Source organism: Dasypus novemcinctus, chromosome 2, assembly GCF_030445035.2.
Source record: "Dasypus novemcinctus isolate mDasNov1 chromosome 2, mDasNov1.1.hap2, whole genome shotgun sequence".
In the NCBI taxonomy this organism is placed as follows: Eukaryota; Metazoa; Chordata; class Mammalia; order Cingulata; family Dasypodidae; genus Dasypus; species Dasypus novemcinctus.
This window is the reverse complement of record NC_080674.1, coordinates 75,515,996-75,542,421: the sequence shown is the minus strand read 5'-3', so window position 1 is coordinate 75,542,421 and position 26,426 is coordinate 75,515,996. Positions and strand designations below refer to the sequence as shown.

The 26,426-nt window shown below is 36.1% G+C and overlaps 3 protein-coding genes across 42 annotated transcripts in view; 2 read left to right on the top strand and 1 right to left on the bottom strand.

Moving 5' to 3' along the window:
• The window catches only part of FAM169A (family with sequence similarity 169 member A), a 70,825-nt gene extending 53,327 nt beyond the window's left edge, over positions 1–17,498 (top strand). For 6 of the 24 annotated variants that reach the window (XM_071208637.1, XM_058274850.1, XM_071208632.1 and 3 more), the window contains exons 7-13: positions 196–324; positions 1,671–1,783; positions 3,063–3,102; positions 4,072–4,222; positions 9,010–9,166; positions 12,142–12,342; positions 13,193–17,498. In XM_071208637.1, the coding sequence (XP_071064738.1) occupies positions 196–324; positions 1,671–1,783; positions 3,063–3,102; positions 4,072–4,222; positions 9,010–9,166; positions 12,142–12,342; positions 13,193–13,741 (1,340 nt within the window). In that variant the 3' untranslated portion in view covers positions 13,742–17,498. The remainder of the gene's footprint in view (positions 1–195; positions 325–1,670; positions 1,784–3,062; positions 3,103–4,071; positions 4,223–9,009; positions 9,167–12,141; positions 12,343–13,192) is intronic. The other 18 variants (XM_058274890.1, XM_071208655.1, XM_071208659.1 and 15 more) reach the window with 3 other exon arrangements.
• Positions 17,499–18,179: 681 nt separating this feature from the next.
• Positions 18,180–26,005, bottom strand: NSA2 (NSA2 ribosome biogenesis factor). Its single transcript, XM_004447089.5, has 6 exons — positions 25,784–26,005; positions 23,969–24,156; positions 23,354–23,504; positions 20,990–21,169; positions 19,171–19,363; positions 18,180–18,409 (listed from the first exon to the last, which is right to left on the bottom strand). The coding sequence occupies exons 1-6, from the start codon at positions 25,994–25,996 to the stop codon at positions 18,342–18,344; spliced, it is 993 nt and encodes a 330-aa protein (XP_004447146.2). The 5' UTR covers positions 25,997–26,005; the 3' UTR covers positions 18,180–18,341.
• Positions 26,006–26,010: 5 nt separating this feature from the next.
• Positions 26,011–26,426, top strand: part of GFM2 (GTP dependent ribosome recycling factor mitochondrial 2) — a 99,037-nt gene continuing 98,621 nt past the window's right edge. For 7 of the 17 annotated variants that reach the window (XR_011646029.1, XR_011646024.1, XR_011646026.1 and 4 more), the window contains exon 1: positions 26,025–26,185. The gene's annotated coding sequence lies outside the window, so the exon portion shown is untranslated. Of the gene's footprint in view, positions 26,186–26,426 lie in introns of all 17 variants that reach the window. The other 10 variants (XR_011646015.1, XR_011646017.1, XR_011646014.1 and 7 more) reach the window with 3 other exon arrangements.

Here is a 26,426-nt window from a genome sequence, read left to right as displayed (position 1 = left end):
TGCATGGTTTATTTCAGATTCTTATTCATAAATGAGGTTGCCGTATAGTTTTCTTGAGTTGCTTTGGTGCTGTTTTGGAATCAACATTACATTAGCTCCATTAAGTGAATTGGACAGCTTATTTTCCACCTTCATTATGTTCTTCAAAATAGTTGGTATTTGAGTTTTCTAGGAAATACTGAATGTGTTTTTCAGCTTGCAAGCAATACTTTGAAAAGTATCCAGGAGACCATGAACTCCTTTGGGAAGCTGAAGGTGTTGGACACTGGTACCAAAGAATACCCATCACCAGAGCATTACAGAGAGAGACACTGAAAATTATAGGTGAGACTGTTTCCGTTTTTATTTTTGTTTATTTCTCTCCCCTTCCCCCCCCCCCACCTCGCCCCATCCCAGTTGTTTGTTCTCTGTGTCCATTCGCTGTGTCTTCTTCTGTGTCCACTTCTGTTCTTGTCAGCAGCATCAGAAATCTGTGTCTCTTTTTGTTGTGTCATCTTGCCACGTCAGCTCTCCGTGTGTGTATCGCCACTCCTGGGCAGGCTGAACTTTCTTTTGCTCTGGGCGGCTCTCCTTACAGGGTGTACTCCTTGCGTGTGGGGCTTCCCTACGTGGGGAACACCCCTGCGTGGCACGGCACTCCTTACTCACATCAGCACTGCACGTGGGCCAGCTCCACACGGGTCAAGGAGGCCCTGGGTTTGAACCGTGGACCTCCCATGTGGTAGGCGGGTGCTCTAACTGTTGAGCCAAGTGTGCTTCCTATGTTTTAGTTTAAACACCAGACAAGTCCAGATTGAAAAAGCTGTTCCTAATGGTGGTTGTTCCTTATAGTCTAGAGTAGTAGTAGAATGAAGTGAGATCCATTTAGTAACACAGCCTCTTGTCTAAAGTTTGAATTTTTATTATATATTGACATTTGATTCACTGATAAAATGGGGACCTAGAATAGTCTAGCTCACTTTAGCAGCCCAGTAGGCAATGGTGGGTAAGAAATGGACACAGATTTCTAACAGCATAGTATATGCATCAGGGGATCAAAGATAGCTCTCAATCTCATGCATCATTTCCCAGTGTAAGTAAATACAGATCACTATTTAAGACTCTTTATAAGTTCTCTATAAATTATAAGATATTTGTAAATAGAACATCTCATACCTTAATGTTCAGGATTCTTCTGTCCAGGTTGTTTCATTTTCCTATGAAAATCAGTATAGGGAAACGGACTTTGGCCCAGTGGTTAGGGCGTCCGTCTACTGCATGGGAGGCCCGCGGTTCAAGCCCCGGGCCTCCTTGACCCGTGTGGAGCTGGCCCATGCGCAGTGCTGATGTGCGCAAGGAGTGCCGTGCCACACAGGGGTGTCCCCCGCGTAGGGGAGCCCCGCGCGCAAGGAGTGCACCCATAAGGAGAGCCTCCCAGCGCGAAGGAGGGAGCAGCCTGCCGAGGAATGGCGCCGCCCACACTTCCCGTGCCGCTGACGACAACAGAAGCGGACAAAGAAACAAGAAACAAGATGCAGCAAAAAGACACAGAAAACAGACAACCGGGGGAGGGGAAGGGAATTAAATAAATAAAAATCTTTAAAAAAAAAAAAGAAAATCAGTATAAAGAATGTTACAATTAAAGCCAAATAATGATTGGGTTACAATATTTAAAATTCCTTTACATGCAGCAGTTTCTCAAAATGAAGCTAATACACCTATGTCTGGAGAATATGGTCTTGGATCTATTCCAGAAAATGAAGCAGGAACTGGAGACAATCATTCTAGTGAGGTACAGCTAACTGTAGGTGTACTCTATGTTTTTTTTTCTTTTTAAGGAAATAATTATGTTTCTTAAAAACAGATTTCAGCTTGTATTTAAGTTCTTAAATGTTATAGTTCATTCAACAAACACATTCAGTTTCTACTGTGTTAATTTTCTTCACCTCTTCTGTTAATTGATTACTTTGGGGGAAATTTTTATTCATTCAGTACAATGTTATAATTTCCAGTGATGTGCCAAGAAGTTCAGAATTACTAAGGATTTATTTTCCTTTGAAAACTAGTTTTAATGATGTTAACACTTCTATAAGCTAATTAAGAGTAACTTGGAATATACATAAAATAATATATAAGAAAATGAAAAGCTGTAGTTTCAGATATAGCACTGTTAGCATTTTGGTATGTGTACTTAATATTATATATTATAATACATGTATCTGCAAATTTTTGTTTTTATTTTTTGTTGTTGCTTCTAACAGCTTTTCTCTGTTCATGTTATATTGTACACATTTTCCATGACATTTTTGTTTTAAACATGATTAATAAATGGCAACACACTGCTATTACGTATAAATACCACCATTTTTTCCCTTAATATAGGATTTTTACATTTATAAGTACCCAGAAGCAAACACATTTATACATGCATCTTTGTGCAGAGTTATTTCTTTGTGCATATAAATCCCTAGAAGTTGAATTAGTAAGAGAAAGGTTATGAAGTTATTGTGGAAAGTTTCAGGCTAAAAATGCTACATCTTTGTAGAATGTAATGCACTTTTCAAATACTGGTTATCTTGAATAGTAGAAGGACAGGTCCCATTACATTGAACATCAGAGAACTTACCAAGTCCTTTTCTAGAACTGATAATACAGACTTCAGGCAGTTTTGAGAGATTTTTGGAGTTAATATTGATAGGCTTTGTGATTGATTGATTAAAGAATATGAAGTCAGGTTTCTGGCTAGAATGACTTGTTGAATTATTATTGCCTTTAGCCAAGATAAGGATTAATATTGGGGGGAAGACAAGAGTTCAGTTTGGAACATTTCAATGTGATATTGGAAACTCCAGTGAATATGATGCTGGGATATTAGATGGCTTGCTAACTTCTTAGGTTCATAATAAACAGATGCTATAACATAACCTTTTTATTTTTTAAGTGACATTTTAAATTGATATAATCATGAATGTAAAAAGTGCTATTTGAAAAACATTTTTTAAAGTTTTTCTTTGAAGCTCTGAATGAAATAGATCCATGGAAAAAGTGGTCTATAACCAAGTTTTAATCTATCTCTATTTTAGATTGATTCTCTAAAAGATACTTTTGCAAGCACTTCTGAAGGTAAGAAATTCAGCTGATTTCTCAGAATTAGGAATGTGTATGTGTATGTCACTTAGATAAAAATAATACTTTTTCAACTCTAAAATTTAGATCTGGTTTCTGTTGCCACCACTGCCACTGATTGTGCTTTGTGAATACACTGATTTAACTACTGGAGCTCTCTTTTCCTTGTTTTTTTAATCTTTAAAATTGGGAAAATAATGTTGCTTTAGTTTGCTAAAGTCTTTCAAAGCAAAATACCAGAAATGGTTTGGTTTTTATAATGGGAATTTATTTAGTTAAAAGCTTATTGTTCTGAGGCTGTGACAGTGTCCAAATCTAGCATCATCAGAGATTCTGTCTCACCGAGAGTTGACTGCTGACAATCCTGGTCTCCTAACATGTCAAGGCACAGAGGTGGTTCTGCTGCTCTCTGCCTTCTCCTCCAGGCTCAGTTTCTTCCCAAGCTCAGCTGTGGGTGATCAGGCATAAGGCTCATCTCTCCCCTCTCTTCTGGGCCTTGTTTCTTACAGCCTCTCAGGGACCTCTGTGCTACGCTGATTTCAGCCTTTCAGGGTTTCTCTGTGTGTCTCTGCTTTCAGCCTTCCCTTTATTAAGTGAGAGGATTAAGGCCCTTCCTATACCCCCCAAGCTAATTGAAGGCCCTTAACTGAAGCAATCTAGTCAGAAGTGTTTTATGGTGGGTTTACAGACACAGGAATGGGTTTTTAAGAAAAAGTTTTTCTGAAACCAGCATAAAAGTCTACCTTATTTATTTCCCAAGACTACTGGGAGAGAATATATGTAAAAATACAAGAACACTTTATAAAGCTCAAGGTAACATGGAAATGTGAGGAATGAATTTTGACAATGTGATTTCATACTTTAGAAAAAGAGCTTGGCGATGTATAGCTCTTGTTTTTCTGTATATTTTAATAGGCAGTCCTTTGAATACATAATCAATGAAGTGCAATTTTATTTTTTCCTCAGGTCATGATAAAACACCTGTTTCTACTCGTACTCGAAGCAGCCATCTAAAGCGGCCAAAGATTGGAAAGAAGTTTCAGGATTCTGAATTTAGTAGTTCTCAAGGTGAAGATGAAAAGACTCCCCAGACTTCACCTACAGGTTCACTAAACAAGTAAAGTATTATTTATTTTACTCTCTTTTGTTTGTTCTTATTTTCATATTAATATACCTTGATATATAAGGTGGAGGCTATTATTTACATTGTTGGTGTAGCAAATGACCTCATAGTAGGCGTTTGCATTTAAATTCTTATTTAAAATTATTGACCTACTTTCCATAGGTGTCAATATACCTTGGCAGGGTTGTGGATCTAGCTCAGTAGTTGAGTGCCTGCTTCCCATGCATGAGGTCCTGGGTTCAATCCCTGGTACCTCCCCCCCCCGACAAAAAAAGTCAGGAGCAGATGTAGCTCAGTGGTTGAGTGCCTACTTCCCATGTACGAGGTCCTGGGTTCAATTTCCAGTACCTCCAAATAAAAATAAAAAAATACTTTGCCATTGTTTTTTTTTTTTTTTTTTATAGGGAGAAGTTGCTAATACGAGAGATTAAGAATAGGGGGAAGGTGGACTTGGCCCAGTGGTTAGGGCGTCCATCTACCACATGGGAGGTCCGCGGTTCAAACCCCGGGCCTCCTTGACCCGTGTGGAGCTGGCGCATGTGCAGTGCTGATGCGCGCAAGGAGTGCCGCTCCACGCAGGGGTGTCCCACATGTAGGGGAGCCCCACGCGCAAGGAGTGCACCCTGTAAGGAGAGCCGCCCAGCGCGAAAGAAAGTGCAGCCTGCCCAAGAATGGCGCCGCACACAGGGAAAGCTGACATATAAGATGATGCAACAAAAAGAAACACAGATTCCTGTGCCGCTGACAACAGAAGCGGACAAAAACAAGAACATGCAGCAAATGGACACAGAGAACAGACAATTGGGGGAAGGGGAGAGAAATAAATTAAATAAATCTTAAAAAAAAAAAAGAATAAACTCACTGTTCATCTCTCATCCTAATGATGTGTGAAAATCTGATATTCTAGTAATTATATTATCCCAAATAAGTCATTATCCCCAACTTTGAATATAATGGTAACTATGGTTTTAATACTGTTGAAGTTTAGTCAATTTTTAAAAAATCCTCAATTTTACTTTATTCATTTTATTGGGCTATTGGATATAATTTATAAATTAATGGTAACTATAAATAGTGCAGTCAGTTAATCCAGGAATTTATCAATAGGAACACTTGGGTCAAATCTTCATCCTCTAATTTTTTTTTTAACTTTTTTAAAAATTGAAGTTTATCATTCATACATGAACATCCATAAATACTAAGTGTATAGTATAAATTGTGAACTTATAAAATAAATATGCATATCATCATACAGGGCTCCCAAACATTACCCCACAACCATCACCACCATTGTTGTGAAACAAATGTTATAAATTATGAAAGCGCAGCATCACAGCATTACTACTAACTATAGCCCATATCTTTTTTTAAAGATTTATTTATTTTTATTTATTTCTCTCCCCCCGCCCCCAGTTGTCTGCTCTCTCTGTCCATTCACTGTGTGTTCTTCCATGACCGCTTCTGTCCTAATCAGCGGCACCAGAAATCTGTGGTTCTTTTTGTTGTGTCAGCTCTCTGTGTGTGTGGCGCTATTCTTGAGCAGGCTGCACTTCCTTTTGCACTGGGCGGCTCTCCTTACGGGGCACACTCCTTGCGCGGGGGACACCCCTGTGTCGCAGGGCACTCCTTGCACGCATCAGCACTGCACCTGGGCCAGCTCCACACGGGTCAAGGAGGCCCGGGGTTTGAACCGCGGACCTCCCATGTGGTAGACGGACGCCCTAACCACTGGGCCAAGTCCGCTTCCCATAGCCCATATCTTATATTTGGTGTATTTTTCACCCAACCCACCCAGTTGATGACACCTGCATTAGTATTATATACTCGTTATGGTTCTTGAGAAAATATTCTTATATTTATTCTGTTAACCACAGTCCATCTTCCACCACATACAGTCCCATGCTTTGTACAAGTCCATTCAAAGTGTGCACTCAGTGGCTCTCATTTTCATCACAGAGCTGTGCTCTCATCACCTCAATTTTAGAACATTTTCATTACTCCAAAAGGAAAAAATCCCATACCCCCTTATACCCTACTATTTTCCCTAAGAATTGATATATCTTTGCTGTTGCTGCAAAAGTATTACAGTATTACTGTTAACTATAATCCGTAAGTTATATTAGTTGTAACTTTCCCATGTTATCACCATATACTTGACACTTTGTAAAGGAAGAACATTCTTATATTATTAACCACAGTCTTCATCCACCACCAAAATCACTGTGGTATACAGTCCCTACATTATTCTCTGGCTTCCTTTCAATTGAAATGTTATATCCAGAGACCCCTTTCAGCCACAATCACATTTATAAATCAACAGTGTTAGTTATACTCACTATAATGTATTACTATCTCTATTCATTTCCACATATTTATAATAAACCTTATTAAAAGTTCTGCATGCATTAAGCATCAGCTCTCGTTCTTAATCCACATTTAGTTTTCTAGTAACCTGTACTATAGAGTTTACCTCTATGAGTTTACTCATTTATCCTCTGTTTTTGTTTGAATTTTACCCTAATAGTCCTACCAACTATTCCCATTTAATTATTTCATAGCTTTGCCACTTTGCTGTAAAATTTTTTACTTGGGTAGAGAATTCTCTAGTGTAAATTTTGTTTTTATATATTTTTAAAATTAAATTTTTTTAAAGATTTATTTTTATTTCTCCCCTTTGCCCCCATTGTTTGTGCTTGTTGTATGCTCTCTGTGTCTGTTTATTGTGTGCTCTTCTGTCTGCTTGTCTTCTTTTTAGGAGGCACTGGAACCAAACCCAGGACCTCCCATGTGGTAGCCCATATATAGCTCAATCGTTTGAGCTATATCCGCTGCCCTCAATTTTATTGTATAAATACATTTAAATTTGGATAAATGAGTAATTATGTAAATGTTCTGTTTTGTTGAAAAATTCTTAACATTAAAGGCAAATATAAGTAAATATTTAAATCTATTAAGTTGCGAAAACAATAAGAGTTTAGATAACAGTGGTTTTATCATTGAGCAATAATTTAATGTAATTTCCTTTTTAGAGGGGAATGTACCAGCATTTAAAGTTGAACACCCCAGAATTGTGGATTTTTAGTTGCTCTTCATAAACAGAACAGTAACAATAAGACAAAATGCTTAAATGTTTACTCAGACACTGAAGAATAAATTATCTTTGCCCTTAAAGAATTGACTGCCAAGTGGTAAAGACAGACATGCACACATTTAAGAGGGCTACAAGGTGGATTGTGGTAGTACAATAACAGAAGTACAAAGTGTGTTGGATGCAGCGGAGTGATTTATTCTTAACTAGGGGAATGGAGGGAATTGGTATTTGGACCAGGGCTTCAAAGATAAGTAGAAATTCAGTAAGCAGAGTTGGTATCTGTATATTACAGTCTTGAGCCAAGTCAGGCCCACTACCTGTTTTTTGTAAATACAGTTTTATTAGAACACATCCTAGTATATGTTCTATTTATGGTTCCTTTGTCATTACAACAGCAGAGTTTAGTAGTTGTACCAGGGACTGTATGGCCCACAACACCTAAGGTATCTGGCCGTTTATAGAAAAAGTTGGCTGACCCCTATCTGTACCAGGGTTGTCCATTAGAACTTTCTGCAGTGATGGGATTGTTTTGTATTTCACTGCCCAGTGTGATAGCCACTAGCCAAGTGGCTGTTAAGCCCTTGAAATGTCCCTAGTGCAACTGAGGAGATGACTTTCTAAGTTTATTTAATTTTAATTAATTTAAATGTAAATAGTGACATGTGTCTTGTTCTACTGTATTAAACAGTTCAGGTTTAGACTAACAAACTGACATGAGCAAGAAAAGAGCTACAAGAAATGTTGATAAGGATAACTGAAGTGTAAGTAAATCGTAGCATCTAATAGGAAATAAAAAGATAATGGTCTTGAATGCCAAGGAGTTACACTTTATTGTCTAAGCCTTAGAGAGCCATTTAAAATTTTTGATCTGTGTTGTCACAGGCACAGGTATGTGTATTAGAAAGATAGGTCTGAAAGCCTTGATAAAGAATGTACTCTAAGTGTGGCAAGATGATGCAAGAAGATGACATGAGGAAACACAATGAGAGAAACAACAAGCAGGGAGTGGATGTGGCTCAAGTGATTGGGCATTTCCCTTCCACATGGAAGGTCCCGGTTTTGGTTCCAGGTACCTCCTAAAAAGTAGATGTGCAGACACAGGAAGCAGACAGTGAGCACAGACGAGGGGGTGGGGGAGGAAATCAATAAAATCCTTAAAAAAAAAAAAATAATGTACTTAAAGCCTGAAGACAAGCTGGAAAGCAGGTAAAGTAGTCCATAGAATAGGAGCCTGAACTAGGGCTTTGACAAGGGGAACATAACAGGGCAGGTATCCTTGAAAGGCATTTCAGAGGTAGAACTAAGCTATGATTTATTGTCCAAACTGCCATTTTCGTTAATGAAAAAGCTATTATTAATAATTATGCCAAAGCTGGGAAAATAACCTGTATTAGGACTGTCCCAGGTAAACTGGCAGGTAAGCTCCTTGTGATAGAGTAAGATCCAATAAGATATGGATAGAATAAAAGAAGGATCTAGCTTATGTGATTGGGATGGTGATATTGTTTGAACTGGAGAACAAGAGAACAAGTTTAAGTTTGTAAAAAAGGTTGGTTTTGAACCTGTAAAATCTAAAGTTTTCGACTAAACATTTCGTTGATTCTCCAAAGTGTTACTTCAAGAAAGGATTCCTGAAATTTTATATTTATCGTTAATAAAACAAGTCATATTGGTTGTCTTTAATTACTAGGTTGGAGTCTACTGCACGCACATCGGAGAGCTCAGAGGAATTCCTGGAAGAAGAACCCGAAGAGAGCATGATTGAATTTGAAGATGAAAACACTGAGAAAGATGTACGACCAGCACTGGAAACCCAGCCACACCTGGAGCAGCGAGATGGTGAGAAGGTATGATAATTACTTACTAAATAAAATGAATAATACACATATCTGTGCCTGCAGCAGCCCAGCACAGAAACTTTGATGATTCTCTGTCGTTTAGAAAATTAAGTGTACCACCTTGGCATTTAAAGCCTTACGTGGTCAGATCCCTATCTTATTAAATCAAATAAAATGAATATACGTGTCAGGAGAAGCAATATGGTAAAAAGGTATGCGATCACTTCTTAAATAAAAAGTAAGAAAGTAAACTAGGTTTAAGCTTTCTTCCTCATAAATTGTTAGAAAAATATAATGATAGATTTTTATGCGATCACTTCTTAAATAAAAAGTAAGAAAGTAAACTAGGTTTAAGCTTTCTTCCTCATAAATTGTTAGAAAAATATAATGATAGATTTTTAGAGTCAATAGAAATTGTATTTATAAATATATGTATATAAGCAAGGTCAGGGAGAGGATAAAATTGGAAGTATAATTTTATATTTCAAACTAATCAAGTTTATAAAAGTTTGACTTAACAACAGAGGTAAACTAGGGATGTTTAAGTAGTAAGGATCCTTGGTGCACTTAAAATATAAATTATTTTGTGACATTTAAACACACATAAGAATAAACAGAAATTATGTGACTCTCAGGTTTACCTTACAAAACCAGTTAGAGGGAGGGCCTTCAGGTCCAGTTAGCCCTCAGCTGCATCCCTATTTTGTTAAAAGAACAGGAATTAGTATTCCAGAAAAAAAAATTTTGGACACAATTGATCTTGGAAATTCCTGGAAAAATGCTAGACTGTACATACACTATTCATTTCTATCTTCTTTTTACTTCTATCCATATTTAGTCATTTTTTCCCAGTATCTTCAAACTTTTCCTTTCTAAATATTCTTTATTCTTTCATGTATACTTAAGTTTCTTAAAAAAATATTTTATCTGTTTGCTAAGTCCAGCCAGCAACTGAATAAATGAATTACATTACCGATTATTAATATGTTGTCTTAACCTATTCCATTTTAGCCTCTGCTGCTTCTACATTGTAAAACTGTATTTTTAAAAAATGGCAAGTTCTTCTTGTAGAAATTTGGGGAAGCAGAAGCACATACAAAAAATAAAAATAAAAAGGTTTAATGTGTATCTAGATATTTATGGAAATATAATTTTTAAAATTAAGATTATAGGGAGCGGATGTAGCTCAAGTGGTTGAGCACCTGCTTCCCACATACGAGGTCCTGGTTTGATCCCTGGTATCACCTAAAAACAAAACAACAAACAAACAAAACACCAACTTGGGGGAGCTTATGTAGCTCAGTGGTTGAGAGCCAGCGTCACACATACGAGGTTCCAGGTTCAATCCCAAGTCCCTGTAGCTTAAAAAAAAAAAAAAAAGCTTATACTGTCCATATCTTTGTGTAATTTGTTTCGTTCATCCAACGGCACATCAGGAATGTACTCCTGTTCATATCCAGTGACAACTTACATTTCACTGCCAAGGAAGGACCTTTTGTTTTCTTAGATGACTACTCTTTCTTTCTCAAAATTCTCTAGTCCTTTGACTTTCTAACATCACTGTATTTTGGTACCTTAGTTTTCTGATCTCTAAAGTTGTTTTGGTTGTCTTTTTTTTTTTTTTTTAAACACTTGTTCCTGAATTTCCTTTATTGTAGATGTTCTGGGAGTCTCAATTCTTGACTTTCTTATCTTTGGTTCATGCTCTCTTTTTTAAAAACACATCCAAACTAATGACTTCTATGTGGATGACCACTAGCTCTAGTTTTCAATATTAATGCAGACTGCAGTCCCATAATGTAACTTGTCTACTGGATAGTCTATTTAGATAGGTGTCTTTCATCAGCTTAAATGCAACATAATTTCTATTATTTTTATAATGAGTCTCTTCTCCTATTTCTTACCCTCATTCTGTTCTCAAACCTAAAACTTGAGGGACTTTTTCTTTTATGTTGCTTCTCACTTTTAGTTACTCACCAAAATACTGTGTATTTTTTATCTCTTTCCTGTATCTTTTTCATTTTCTTCCTTTTAACATTTCTCCCTCCCTAGTTGTTTCTTTTTTGGGGGGGATTTTATTATAATTATCTTATGTTTACAATTTATTCTATATACAGTGTGGTGGGCAGATTAATTTTTCTAAGTCTTTGATTTTATTATCTTTCTTGGAAAATTTTCCTTTATAGCTTTGTGTTTCTGTATAATCCACGCTAGTATATTTTTGAGCACTTGTGTGTATCAGTTTTGTAATTTTTAAAATAAAATGTCCTCAAATTATTAAGACTGTCACTAGGATTAATTAAAAATATTAGAAGTTAATTAAAGTTTTATATATTGATAAACATTGAAAAGAGTAGTTTCAAAAATTGGAAGGTTGTGTTGCCAGAAAGCATTTTCATATTTTAATATAATGTGATGCAAGGAGCCAGAATTGTTCCAAAATTACCATAGGATGTCTGAACAGAGAGTTAGCTAAGGCCAAGAGCTCTCTTCTCCCAGCAAGCAGGGCTACATCCAAGCTCAGCTTCCCATGAAACTGGAAGCCTCTTCTTCCTGGCAAAGCAAAAACTGCAGCTTTCCACATGTCCCAAAGACTACAGATACCGGACAGCTGGTGTTCTGTAAAGAGTGAAATTTAGACTACATCTGGTGCCTTTTCACTGTAAAAGTTCCTCCCATGGTTCCTTTTTAAGAAGGAAGAATATGAAGGGGGCAGGGTCTCTCCACTGAATTGGATCCACACTGTCTGCAGGGCACACCTCTCCAGGAGAACAATGGGGGTATGGGCTACTCTTACTTTATTTACTTTTGCTGACCCTGCCTTATAAATATTCCCTTTCTTCCTTAACCCATGCTCTATGATATTATGGAATTCATCTCAAGCCCTGCTACATGACAGGTAGATACTAAGAAAGGACTCATCTTGCAGGACAAAGAAGTTGGTTTGTAATTGTGTTCTGACTTTTTTTCCCTCAATGGTGTAGGAATCTGCATTAGAGCCTATGAATGGTGAGATAATGGATGATACTCTTAAGACCTCACTTATAACTGAAGAAGACGCCACTAGTGATGTTTTAGATGAAGAAATAAAATTGCAGTCTTTTAATTCTAGTGAAGACTCTACAAATCTTGTTCCACTGGTGGTAGACTCTTCAAAACCCCCTGAGGCTGCTGCACAAGATAAGGTAAGGGAGAGATAACTTAATATTTCGTAGTTAAGTATTTTAATGTTGGTGACACTGGGATTTGTATGTCTTTTGCCACCACTTTAACATATACGGTCCTTCAGGAAAATTAACTTTTATACTAGATTTAATATTCTAAGAAAAGACAATCAGTAATATTCCATAAATTCAAATCTTTCTAATGTTTTTCATTCATATCTGACCTATGATAACAAAATGTGTTTTCTTTTGTAGATTTGGGTATTAGAAAAATAAAGGATTATTTACCAAATATTGGAGTACCTATTACTTACATAGGCTAAGCCCAACACAGTTTAATTTTTTTTTAAGTAGGTAGACAGTTTAATGGAAAAAAACTGAGTATTTTAAAAGAAATTTAATTTTATTCCTTTTGAATATTCCAATTTAAGGCTAAAAAACAATTATATAGTGCATTACACAGAGATAAATAAAATTTCCATTGTTCTTATCTATCTACTGAAACCACAGCCAAGCTTAGTGAGGTGCTGTAGGGGCAAGTCCCAAGAAACTCTTGGTTCTGGCTCCATTAACCCTGAAAACTTCTATCTAGAGTGGATTCATGATTTCAAAGGATCTTGATATAAAGTTAAAATGCCTAAGTACTATTCGAAGTAAAAATAGAAATATATCAAAAGAATGTACAAAATTATAACATGAGATAATTTTAAAGAAATTGGGTTATATTCAGAATGTTAGCATAATTAATAAAAGTAATGAGTACTGAATTCTTTCAATTGTGGGGCCTGTCATTGCTTATTAGTGTCTGAGAATAATTTATTTTAGAACTAGATTGTGAAACTGTATTTGGTGACTAGGTTTTTAATTTCAGACCTCACATACAATTGATACAGAAACGTTGATAGAAGAAAGCCCATCTGATGAGAAGGGACACACTGAAGAGAAACTACCACTAGTTTCAAGAAAGAAAGCACATTTTGGGAGTTCAGACAATGTTGCTACCATCTCAAATGAGGAACGATCTGACAGTGGTTTTCCCAACTCTGTGGTAACTGAATTTTCTGAAGAATCAATTTCAGAAAATTTATCGCCCAACACTACTTCCTCATTGGAAGACCAGGGTGAGGAGGGGGTTCCTGAACCCCAGGAAACAGCTACTGCTCTTCCTCAGAGTTCTTTGATAGAGGTTGAACTTGAAGATGTTCCATTTTCACAGAATGCAGGACAGAAAAACCAGTCAGAGGAACAATCTGAAGCATCTTCTGAGCAACTGGATCAGTTTACACCATCAGCAGAAAAAGCTGTAGATAGCAGTTCGGAAGAAATAGAAGTGGAAGTGCCTGTTGTAGACAGGCGGAATTTAAGAAGAAAGGCCAAAGGGCATAAAGGACCCACTAAGAAGAAAGTCAAGCTAAACTGAATGAAGAAATTCTGATGATAAATCCTTCTTTGTAACGTAATTACTGTTTTTAAAAGATGGTAATTAATAAATAGCATGGGGGCACAGGACAAAATTTCCAGAGTTTTCAATTTGAACTTAATTTATGGTACAGTTTCTTCCCTCCCCTCTTAGGACCTAGGATTCACCATTCTTTTTAATTTTTCAGGCTATTTTGTGTAAATACAACTTTTATTTTTACTAGTCGTGTTTCAATTTTGGGAAACTAGATCATACTATATTTTCACTTTTGGGGATGGCGGGCATCTATTATTGTTTCAAAAAATATTTAAAAACTCCTGTCAAAGTAGTAGGTTTTAATTACTTGTAAGGATCACAGAAATCTTTTATACTAACGGTTTTAATAGTAAACCTGATGAGGGTTCTAGAAATTTTATCTTAAAATCCAAGCTAATGACCATTTTTTAAAACGTAGTCATGCTTACACAAAAGTTTAAGTGTCCCTAAATTAGAATAAGTGAATGAGAACACAAATACAGAAATTTGTGGTCAAAGGTTTATGAAGGTGATATTTTGGCCTCTAATTCTAGCTGTACATGCTACTTCAACTTGATGCTTCCTTCAACTTCAGTGCCTATGGAAAACACAATATCTCTTTCCAGTCATTATACCATCTGATAGTAACATTACTTTTAGGGACTTAATTCTGACATGTAAGCACTAATGAAGTTATTTAAAATTCGATTTGAAGTATTAGTTTGCTATCAGTAGATTTTTTAAAAATTTTATTCTCTGAATATTCACAGATGCTTACAAACTCAGAGCATGCTTTCACTATAATCAGGTAAACTTCCCAACTAATATAATTTCAGGATAGCTTGTTATCATTTGGACTATCTGGTCTTGATCACAAAGAGCTAGAGCTGGGGCTACCCAGTTAACATCTGTACTTCACAAATGTGAGGTTCCTTCTTAAGGCTTCTCTTTAATCCTGTCACTGCAGGAATTCTAGAATCATCTGTATGCCTCTCAGCTTTTGTCCACCTCCCTAACACACATAGTGATTCTTCAGTCCCCAAAGACCTTCCTACATGCCAAGTTAAGCTCTTGGAATCCATTTCTGGGTATGTTTGGAGCTAACCCCATAATCTTAAGTCTAGACGGCAGGAGTAAAGTTGCCCTGGAGCAGTAGTTGTAAGAGTTTAGGTGAAGATGGAGGCTACAGTTTTCTTTTTGGTCCTGCTCATTCAAGATTTGTTTTATGAGAATAGGGGTTATGCTAGCCAGTATGTGTACCATGTGCTGCCACAGTAAAGGCCTTTACCTAAAAAAGTCTATCAACTTGTGTAATTTTTTTATTGTAAAACAAAATGGTTATTCTTAAAATTCAGAGTCTCCAAACAATCCTACTCTTTAAAAGTAACAGTATTTGAATCTGCACTTAAATTGGAGAATATTTTTTCAGCCCGTATAAGATTTTTATAAGTTATGACTTCGTGTCATTATTTGAAGTGCTGACAATGTTGCTTTATTCAAATCTACAGCCAGGTGATATCACTAAATTTCATTTTAGGATGTTGATATTTTAGAATGTTATTTTAGAGAGATCTAATTAGTTAAAAATTAAGACAGGCATAATAGCAAACCTGCCTATCTAAGATTTTAAACTCTTTTATTCCGTGTTTTGTTCTTCAAAAGAATTCAGGCAGTGGCAAGATTAAAGAGAAGCTTAGAAAGGGCCTCACAGTTGTGAGGTATAGAACAAGATTATTTCACTCTAAATGAAAATTAAAGCACTTTGGCCATTTGTTTTCTCAACAAATGCTAATTAAATGGAAGAATAAATATGAGTAATACTAATGTCCAGCAAATATTCATGCTTTTTTATACTTTTCATGATTTACTTTGGTTAATATTGTAGTTAGGGAAAAAACTAAAGATTCTTTTAATGCTCAGTAAGTGCTTAACCTTTCCACTTTTCATTTCTTGAAATAGATTAAAAAACCTGTTGTAATACCTACTTTACTTTTTGCTGGGATTACTCATTGTTTTCTTTAAAATACTTTTCTTTAAAATATACAGGCTTTTTTTAGATTGAGCTCAGTGACTTGACTATAGTTGCCCAGTTTATAAAAAAGAAATGTGTAGTTATTCATATATGACCAACGAAGAGTAAAGTATAACCTTGTTCAGTTGGTTTATTCTTAAACTAGTGAATTTTAAGTACTTTTCAAACTTCTTGTTAAAGACAAAACCATTTATCATGTAGAAAATATTTTGAAGTTTATAGATGGTAAAGAAAAATTAGGTCACATGGAAATGACTTCCATGTTCTTTAATTTAAATGAGTATAGGATTTATTACAAAACTCATCCTCAATAAGGAATCTAAACTTAATCAGTAATCTGTAGTTTTTGCAAGACATTAAACTTTCAGAACTAAGAGGACTGAAACCTGATTTCAACTTGCTAGTTGCTGAGTGTCCAGTCACATTATACATGGTCCTTTGTGAATTATTTTTGTTTAGAAGTAGTTTGTGGAGAAGGGAGTTCACTTCAGTTTGTGTACATACGTATATATTTCCTTGTATAATATAAAACAGAATAGTTACTAGCAAAATTTAAGTTCTAGCTTCCAGTTTTAAATTATTCAAATGCTAGACACAGAAATTAGTATATTTAAAAATTTATTATAAAGCTCCTCTACAACTTTAAAGGTGAGAGGGTCTATATGATTTTTTATAAAATGAAAAAGCATGATTTAGAATGTCAGTCTTCTACTACTTAAAATGTGTCTATATTAATGGTATTTCCATTCGATGTAGAGAAATACTATGATAAGGATAACAATAGTGATTAATGGTTCACTTTTAGCAGACTACAATAACATCACCTAAACTGGTTTTGGTAACTTCTGAAAAATATCTATGAAGGTTTATGATTGCACTGAATTGAATCATTACCTAATTTCTAATTATCTGCTCTTACATTCTTTACCCTTTGGGATAACCATTCTAAAGTTTAGTCACACCAGCAAACTGAAACAGATCTTGACGTAAATAAAGAATTTATATTAACATTACTCATCTATGTAACAGTATTTTAGAAATATATTTTTGCCATGTCTGTCCACTAGTAGCTGTGTGGTGTTTAAGGCGTGATTCAGTCTTTCATGGGTGCAGTTAGCTACAAATAATATGGTTATGTTTGCATACTTAATTTCAAGTGTTCTTTGTTCCTTTATGAACTGGTTCTAAAAACAGACAAACCTCAGTTTTATAGTAGCCAGTGCTTACCTGCAGTTGATTTTTTTTTTTACCTTTCAGAACTTCTCATTCATGTATCACCCATTTCTATATGACAGTCATTTGTTAAAATCTGTACGATTCAGCTTCTGTATCATCCCACGTGATTGAATCATCCAAGACTGTCACTTCCAAGAACTAGCCTTCCTTTTCCCAAGTGTCTGTAGGTGTTTTGTAAACCTAGAAATGATGTTACTTTAAATTCAGAATAGCAAGTCTTTCTGGAGTACTTACGTTTGTTTTCTTGGTAGTTTTCCTTTTTAAAGTTTAAAAGTAGTAATTACATTTATATATTGTGATTCTTTCCTGGTCTGTGTTTTGAAATTCTTTCCCTTTTTCCTAATTTAGTTGATGAAGATGTGTTTTAGATATTGAATTTGTTTAAATATTGAATGCTTTTGTTAAAGGCACAATTATAATCATATTGGTTGTACTTTGAAGACAGACTTAAAAAAATAAAAAGAATTTAAAACATTTATGTGGTGATTATAGATTACTGTTATAGACATCCTAAAATTCATAGCGCCATAAGCATATAGTACAGGTCACAAAAATGCTTTGACCAAGTTATAACCCTAAAACATTACCTTTTTTACATTAAGTAACTGCAATTAAATTTCTCAGTGCAGTCTTTTCTTTTCTAAACTATTTAAACTGGAATATTTAAGCCAATTTTAATTCTGAAAATACAAAAGTACTAACCCAAGTTTGGAAGATAAAAAATGCCGAAAGTACATTTTAGTATACTTTTCAAATGTAACTAAACATGTATAGTTCCAAGCAGATACTGGTATAAATAATGAGAAGAGAACAAATTCAGTGACCTAATGTGTAAGGATGTCACTAAGGATTAACTGCTAAAGTAAAAATATTTATCTAAATAAGAGCGCTTCTGAACTCTAAGGAAAGGTCTCAGACAATTTTCTTAGCTTAGGCCCCATTTTTAAATATGTGCTAAATTTTATGTATGAAAAAAGGTGTTTTAAACTAGCACTGGTGGTTTTTCCAGTAATGATAGATTTACACTGCTGAATACCTGTGCTCATTAGTACAGACGCTGATGAAGTATGATATTTTAAAAATTTTTAATCATCCAGTATTTTGAGCATCTACTTGTGAACGGATCCAAAAATAAAACAATTTGTAAAAACTGGACCATTTTAATGTTTTGGGGTTTTATTTTGTTTTTTTTCTTAACATAATAGTTTTCTTGATGACTCTTTGGTAGTATTCAGAAACATTACAGTAAGGGTGGTTTTGCAGTTGGTATGAAGTCTTCAACAATTACAAGGAGTTAAGACTTGTAAGAAACTGTCATCAAACCAGTAAGACTGCGTTTATGCATCCATCATTTTCAGGATTGTTGGTAACCTGAGCATATTTCCCTATGGGGGAGGGGGATAAAAAAGGGATGTTAGCTCATAAAAATTAATATAAAAGAATATACTCTTTGCCTAAAATAGTTCTAATATTTTAAGAGATTAAAAATGAACACTGAGAATAAATGAGACTTCACAAAATTAAATTACTCAAGGTATGAAGCCTGAGTTCAGAATACACAATTCTTAAATGGAAAATGTTTCAGGATTTAAATAGTTTTGAACAACTGTTTAACAACATACTTTAAAATTAAGATCAGCCAGCATGACGTGAGCCAGTGTTTCTAATCAGTTCCTCCCTTTCAAAGAACATTAGTAATTTAGATATTTCTGGGCATTAAAAGAAAACTAAGCAAATGAGGAAAAAGAATTTAAAAATTGGTGCATGATGCATTTGTTTTATCACTGAAAGAAACAGTGTGGTTATATGTTTTACATCTATCTTCCTTCCCTGCCCATGGTTAACTATATTTTCTTGCTTTATTTTTGTTACCATGCTTTGCATCTGTTTCCCTCATAATAAATACCTTATTTTTATTCAAAAGCTTCAAAGTACATCTAATTGAATACAGTAGCACCTTATATAAAATAAATGGACTCAAAGCTTCAAAAAAAAGTCTTCCTAAAGATGTAAATCTGATTTACATCACATTTTAACTAATTTAGTTTTTCTGGATCAAGAAAAATTGCTGTTTATGTCAACTTGAAATTATGTCTATTTTAGGACTGTAAAATAGTAGCAGTCCTATATTAAAAAAAGTACTTACCCCAAATAACCTTGCCCCCTTGTGTCACAAGGCCCAGCTCGCTCACATTCACTTCAATGATGGTACCCTTGGTAATAACACCCAAGGTTGTATATAAAGGAGATGAGGGATTCTTCTTTACCCCAAGTATTGGCAAGCAAAAAGTGGCCTTAAGTTCAGGGTGTGTTACATGAGCCTTTTTGAAACGTAAGCCCTATTAAGTCAAATACAAAAACGTGTGTTTTCAAAAGGTTAATAATGAAGGGCAGTGGTCCACTGTTTATCTTTTCCAATGTGTCAACAACAAAACATGTATCAAATAATATCAAATCTTAAGGCACCACATAAAAGATTTAAAATGAAATTTTACTGATGAATAAACCTGAGAGTTACAGGATAAAACATGGGGGAAACTCCCACAAACAAATCTCCTGAAGAGTAACACCTACCTATTTTACTTTGTCCAGTTAACTACACTTACTGAAGATATGCTTCATGCCAGGCACTGTGCTAGAGTTCACAAAAAACTCCTCTAAAGATGACAATTTATAATACCCCCACTTTTTCTTTTTTAATGATGAAACAAAAATTAGCAGTTTAAATGATCTGCTTCCAGGGTAAATGGTGTTTGGTACATGAGACTCAAACCTAAATTTTCCAACTACCAAAGTTTTCAGATACCTCAACAATGTTCCATGACAGTGGGTGGATTGTTAGCTTTCTTAGCATTTCTGGTATTATGGGTCTAAGACTAGACAGAACCTAGAGAGGTCTAACCCCTACCCAGTCACCTAGATAGCAGGTTTTTTTTGGGTATAGTAATTTAGAAGCCACAACTCTCTGCAGTTTCTTAAATTTGAGTTTCATCTGTATGGGGAGGGGCGGAGGACACTAAACCAGCTTCTTTGTAACTCGCTTATAAATTTCACACCATTCAATTTATAAAACACCATTCAGTGCACTCAGAAGTTTATAAACAAAAGTTTATAAAAGTTTTATTTTAAAAAGTTTATAAACATTTATAAAGTTTACAAAACTTATGCCATTCAGAGTGCTATATGACTCACAATAAGAAACATATCTGCCAAACTACAGTAAACCTAGAACAGCTTGACTAATATATTCTCTCTCTCTAGAACTGAGAGGGTAACTAAAAATATATTAAGATTATGAGTATGAAATCAAACCAAGGGGAGCTGATGATGTAATCCACAAATGAGCAAATGTTTTTTGTGAAGGTCCAGATAGTAAATATTTTTGGCTTTGCAGGGTTCAGTTTCTTATGACTCCAACTTTTCCAAAAAGCAGCATAGGCAAGATTAAATGTTATGGCTGTGTTCCAATAAAGCTTTATTAATTAAAAACAATGGTTTGTGGGCATTTCAATTGCATTAAAGCTTGCATGATGAATATTTATTTTCAAAAGGATAAAATACTTCCTTGTACTAAACCTGAGTTGACTTTTGAAAAAAATTCCACTTGAGTTTTCTAAACGTCCTTCATATCGTAGACATTGATTTGTTGAATGAGTAAAATATGAACTCATATGCAGAAATGAAGATTCTAATAGGTAATATTTAAAAGCCAGGATGTATTGGTAATACCAATTATGAAAATTATTTTTCATCTCAAATCTTAGAAAGCTGAAGACCAAATCTTGACCTTAGGGGTAAAGTGCTAAGTAATCCCTAGCCTGTCAAGAATTTAAAGTAACAAAAACAGGATAAAAAACACCATCCTTCAACCTAACTTTCATAGCACTTGTAGGAAATTACAATAAACTACACAGTTTAACACAAGAAGTAATATTTAAGACACCACACTCTTGGAAATGACTTACCATTGGCCTAATGAATCTTTCATATTTAGGTGGTTTTCGCGTAAAGCCATCTCCAACAAAACAGACTTTAGTAACCATCCTCTTCCATGCTTTTTTCTTTCTCTTTCCTGTTCGAATAACTTTTAATACTTCTGTTTCTCCCTGGGCACGAACTTTGGGCAAAGGGACTTCCCATTTACCCTAAAAACAAACCACAATCCAAATTTACAGCATTAGTAAAGAACAAAGAAAACAAAAATCAAATAGGCCTTAGTTGTACCAAGTAATAGATTTACTTCTGTTTTTAACCATTACAAGCATTTTTGGCTCATTTGTTTTTTAAAGGTCTGTACTGTCTCCACGTAAGTCCCAAATCAGGCAGAAATAGTTAAGTTTTTACATCATGGGTACATTAAACAAATAAAAAGGGCTTGCTTAAACTAAAGAATACCACCTGTATAAAATGAGGTAGCGTCTTCTAAAAACAGCATATGTGTCTACTACTGTAAATAGTTTATAGCATAAAATTGGAAAACTATATTATATTTCTACATCAAATGGATTTTCAGATTACATTACTAGGGAGAGAAAGCCATTACTAGATATTTTATACCTTCCTAGAATGCCAAGTGTATGAAAAAAACTGAAGTAGATTAAGGCAGTAGAAAGACAGCTGGACTTATTACTAAGACGGTTCTAGGAGCAACTCTACCATTTCATAGTTATATGCCATGAAGAATGATTCTCAACCTCTTAGGCTCAAGCCTCATCATTGGTAAAATGATGGAGTTAAAATAGATAATCTCTGAAGTTTCTTTCAGTGCAAAAGTTCTACCATTCTAGTTTTTAGATATTTACACACCAAAAAAGGCAGTAAGATTTTAAAATCAAATTTGGAGACTAAGTTCTTTAAATTTAGATACTATGTATTCTATTGCTATCTGGATATATGTCATTCTTCCACAGGTGTTTAAAAATACCTAGGGAAGCAGATTTGGCTCAATGGATAGAGCGTCCACCTACCACACAGAAGGTCCAATGTTCAAACCCAGGGCCTCCTGACCTGTGTGGTGAAATTGGCCCACGCGCAGTGCTGATGTGTGCAAGGAGTGCCGTGACAGGGGTGTCCCCTGCATAGGGGAGCCCCACGTGCAAGGAGTGTGCCCTGTAAGAAGAGCTGCCCCGCGTGAAAAAAGTACAGCCTGCTCAGGAGTAGGGCCTCACACACGGAGATCTGACGCAGCAAGATGACACAACAATGGGAAGCGGACTTGGCCCAGTGGTTAGGGTGTCCGTCTACCACATGGGAGGTCTGCGGTTCAAACCCCGGGCCTCCTTGACCCGTGTGGAGCTGGCCTATGTGCAGTGCTGATGCGCGCAAGGAGTGCCCTGCCACACGGGTGTCCCTGTGTAGGGGAGCCTCATGTGCAAGGAGTGCACCCCATAAGGAGAGCCGCCCAGTGCAAAAGAAAGTGCAGCCTGCCCAGGAATGGCGCCAGACACACAGAGCTGACAAAAGATGACGCAACAAAAAGAAACACAGATTCCTGTGCCGCTGAGAACAACAGAAGCGGACAAAGAAGACAGAAGCGGACAAAGAAGACGCAACAAATAGACACAGAGAACAGACGACAGGTGGGAGGGAAGGGAAGAGAAATAAATAAATCTTTAAAAAAAAAAAAGATGACGCAACAAAAAGAGACAAAGATTCTTGGTGCTGCTGACAAGAATGTGAGCAGACACAGAACACACAGCGAATGGACACAGAAAGCAGACAACTGGGGCGGGGGGAGAAAAATAAATAAATCTTTAAAAAAAACCAAACCTGTATCTCTTTTTTTCACAGTATTTAACCTAATTTAACACTAAATGCATCCAAAAGTATTTTTTAAAAAAACAACAAAAAACTGCTAAATTTTATTGCTATTTAAGTCAAATCACTAAGGGTGTTTTCCACTATTCTACTTTTTAAACTAGTTTTGGCACTGCAGGGCAGCAGAAACAAGAACCAGTTGTCTCTCTTTGTACACCACAACACTTAGGATTTGTAAAATACTAGAAGCCATTAAATACTGGATTTGCTATTCACTGTTTACTAACTTTGGTTTTCAGTAATTTTTTTAAAACTAAAGATGTGTGGGCATTCTACTACATTTTTCAAAAACCATTAAATGCTCAAACTTTCTGATGATAAGAAAGCAAGGCTTATTATCTGGGCATTTTATAAAAAGTTAAAAGGTACATAATAAAATTTACAAGGACTTCAATATCTAATTTCAAATTAAACTGAAAAAGCAAACAAAGAAACCAAAAGCTAAGAAACTCATTTAAATTAAGGAATTCTCATAAACAACAAAGAAATAGACTTCAATTTTTTTTGCTCACCGCTTTCTCTTTTCGTTTTTGTTTAATCATATTGGAAAGTACTTTAGCTCGGCTCTGTCCCTCTCTGTCCAGCAGATAGGCAGGTACTGCACCCTGTGGAGTCTTCTCATCATTCTTTTGTTTAGTGTTTCTCTTTTCATGCATTTTGATACTATCAGGAAGTAAAAAGATGCAAGACTGTCAGTTTTTTAAAAACTCTTACTCTGGTAACTAAATACAACATAAATTTTAACCACTTTCATACATACAATTCAGTGGTGTTAATTACTTTCACAATGTTGTTCTACCATCAGCACTATCAACTACCAAAACTTTTCCATCACCTCAAACAGACACTCTACCCATTAAAGATTAACTCCTGTATAACCTATCCCCAGGACCCTGTAATCTACTTTTTGTCTCTATGTATTTCCCTATTGTAGTTACTTATTTCATATAAGTTTGCTTATTCTAATTATTTCATGCCAGTGAGATCATACAATATTTGTCCTTTTGTGTGTCTGGCTAAGATCACTTAATATGATGCATTCTAGGTAAGATTATCAATTTTAATAACTATTTCCTGATACATGGCACTTAACTTGTTACAACAAATAAATAAATGGGACCACTTACGTCTTTTTCATTTGTATTTTCTCAGCATGGCGCTGTTTATGGTAGAGCTTGGCCTTCAAGCCAATCATCTTTTTTGCCTTCTTTGAACGTTCATGAGCCTCTCGACTTTCTTTCTTTCTCTTTTTCTCATGGTAATCCAAACGATATCCATAGCGCTTACGGTGTAACTCAATATATTCATTCTGTGGCTATAAAAATACAAAAGATGTTATTTAATTTCTAAAAGTTACTTATTCTAAAATACTTTCTTTTACCCAGCACAAAAAGTATGGAAGACTAAATGAACCAAATGTTCACTTGCTTAAATGAAACTATTAAGGCTAGTCACATTATGTAAATTAAATAAATTTTGGTCCTAGATGCTATGAGGCATCAGGTTTTACACTGGTAATAATTTCAGTGAAAGCTACCATTCACTGAAGGCATTGAAGCAGTTAAAAAATATATTTTAATATGAAGGGAACTGCCCCAAAGCCAATGGATCACAAAGATGTGATCTATTCATAGGATTCCTGCTCCCACCTTAGAACATAAAGGATCTGTTTTTTTCAGTAACATCATTTCACTTTTTATTTTTAAAAATTCAAGTCAGCTTCATCAAAATAAAATTTACATACAATAAAACCCTTTTCTAAGTGTAGATGTACAGTTCTGAGTTTTGACAAACTATACAGTTGTCTAACCACCATCACAATCAACTTACAGAATATTATCATCACCCTAATAAGTTCCTTTGTGTCCCTTGGAAGTTAACTCCTTTCCCCAACCCAGTCTGATTTCTGTTGCTATAGTTTTGCCTTTTCCAACAACAAATGTATACGAAATCTACAGTAGGTAGAGACTTTCGGGTCTGGCTTCTTTCACTTAGCATAAGGCTTTTGAGATTCACTGATTTGGTGCATGTATCTGTACTTCATTTATTTTTAACTGCTGAGTATTATTTCATGGTATGGATGGGTCACCATTTGTTTATCAACTCATCAGTTTATAGACATTTGGATTGTTTCTAGTTTTTGGTGATTATGAATTAAGCTGCAATAAACATTTGCCTGTAGGTCTTTCTGTGGACATATGTTTATTGCCAAAGTGAATATACTATTTTACATTTCCACCAGCAATGCATGGAATCCTTTGTGCATTTTAAATGTGTTTTATTTTAAACATCAGCTTTGTTTTATTTTAAACAAGTGTTCTGAGTCCATTTGTACTTTCAGACTGCAAAAATAAAACAGGAATGATGCAAAGCCAATTCTGACAAGGAGAATGCTGAGTACACTCAATATGATACTATGTGTCAGGTGTAGTGTTTTCAACTGCAATCTCTTCACAGCAACCATGAAGAGAGATGTGAAATAACATTTTGCAGACAGAGATTAGAGATGTAGTTTAAAGAGAAAAGATCTGGTAGATCCGGCTGTGACAGCCCGGCTCCGCAATTCATTAGCTGTTTCGCCTTTGGAAAGGTAGGTTTTCCGTTTTTCTTCAGCATTAAAATGAAGTAGGTGGATTAATACCTACAGTGAAAGGTTATCATAAAGCTCAGCCACTAGGCTCTGGCACTGATGACACACAACATGTGAAGAAGCCAGGAATTTAATAAAACAAACCTGTCTTGCTCCAAAGCCCGTATTCTGGCCAATACCCCAAGGTAACTCTCCAAAGTGAAGTATCTTCACTCTACCAAGCCCAGCCCGGGGAGTCCACCCTTGTCCCCTTCACTTCCGCCAGCCACTTCCCACCTCCAGCACCCATGGAGCCTCGAGGCCCGACCCACTCAGACGCCCGACTTCGCGTTGGCCTGGGGCACCTCCTCACCATGGTGAACGCCGCAGGGCCGCCAGACACAGCCGAAGGGGCGCGAAAAAGCTGTACTTTCCGGGTCTTAGCGACCCACGAGTCGACTCCACGTAACCCACGATAGGAAAGGGTCACCTCCCCAAACGGCCGAATCAAGAGTAAGCCCAAAGCATCCGTTCCGGAGTCATCAAGCTTGTAGATTGAAGAACGGAAGTTGCTAGCAGGTGGCATTTAGCGGGTGCACCGCCGGAAGTGGCTTATGCTCGGCGGACAGAAGAGAAAGTGGGAGGTTCGGCTTCTGACCGAATTTGTGAGTGCGTTTGTTGAGGGGCTGCAGATGGACAGTTAGGCTGTTGCAGGCTTTGGCGGATCTCTCCTCTCTCTCTCTCAACAGCCCAGCAAGAGAAAGCAGTCCTCCCGGTACGTGACTTCGGGTACTCCCGTAACCCTATCCCGCCCTAGGCACCGCTGACCTTCGAGGCTGCGACAGACACGGGCAGCTACCCAAGCGGCCAGCAGGGCCCAAATTGTGGACTTTTCTCTCTGTTATTCAGCGAGAGCGAACCGATCACTTTTCCTGTAACTGTGTTATGTGTGCTCGATCGAAAGGGACGCAGAGGAATGAAAATGTATTGTACAGGGAATTAAAACTACTGGATCT

Excerpts from the sequence above, each read along its gene's own strand:
- NSA2 (XM_004447089.5), bottom strand. The coding sequence starts at position 25,996 with ATGCCACCTGCTAGCAACTTCCGTTCTTCAATCTACAAGCTTGATGAC. Across the intron at positions 21,170-23,353 it reads AAAAACGAAAAGAGAAAGCG|GGTAAATGGGAAGTCCCTTT; the intron begins GTGAGCAAAAAA and ends GTTTGTTTTTAG. Across the intron at positions 19,364-20,989 it reads AAAGATTCATTAGGCCAATG|GGCTTACGTTTCAAAAAGGC; the intron begins GTAAGTCATTTC and ends TTGACTTAATAG.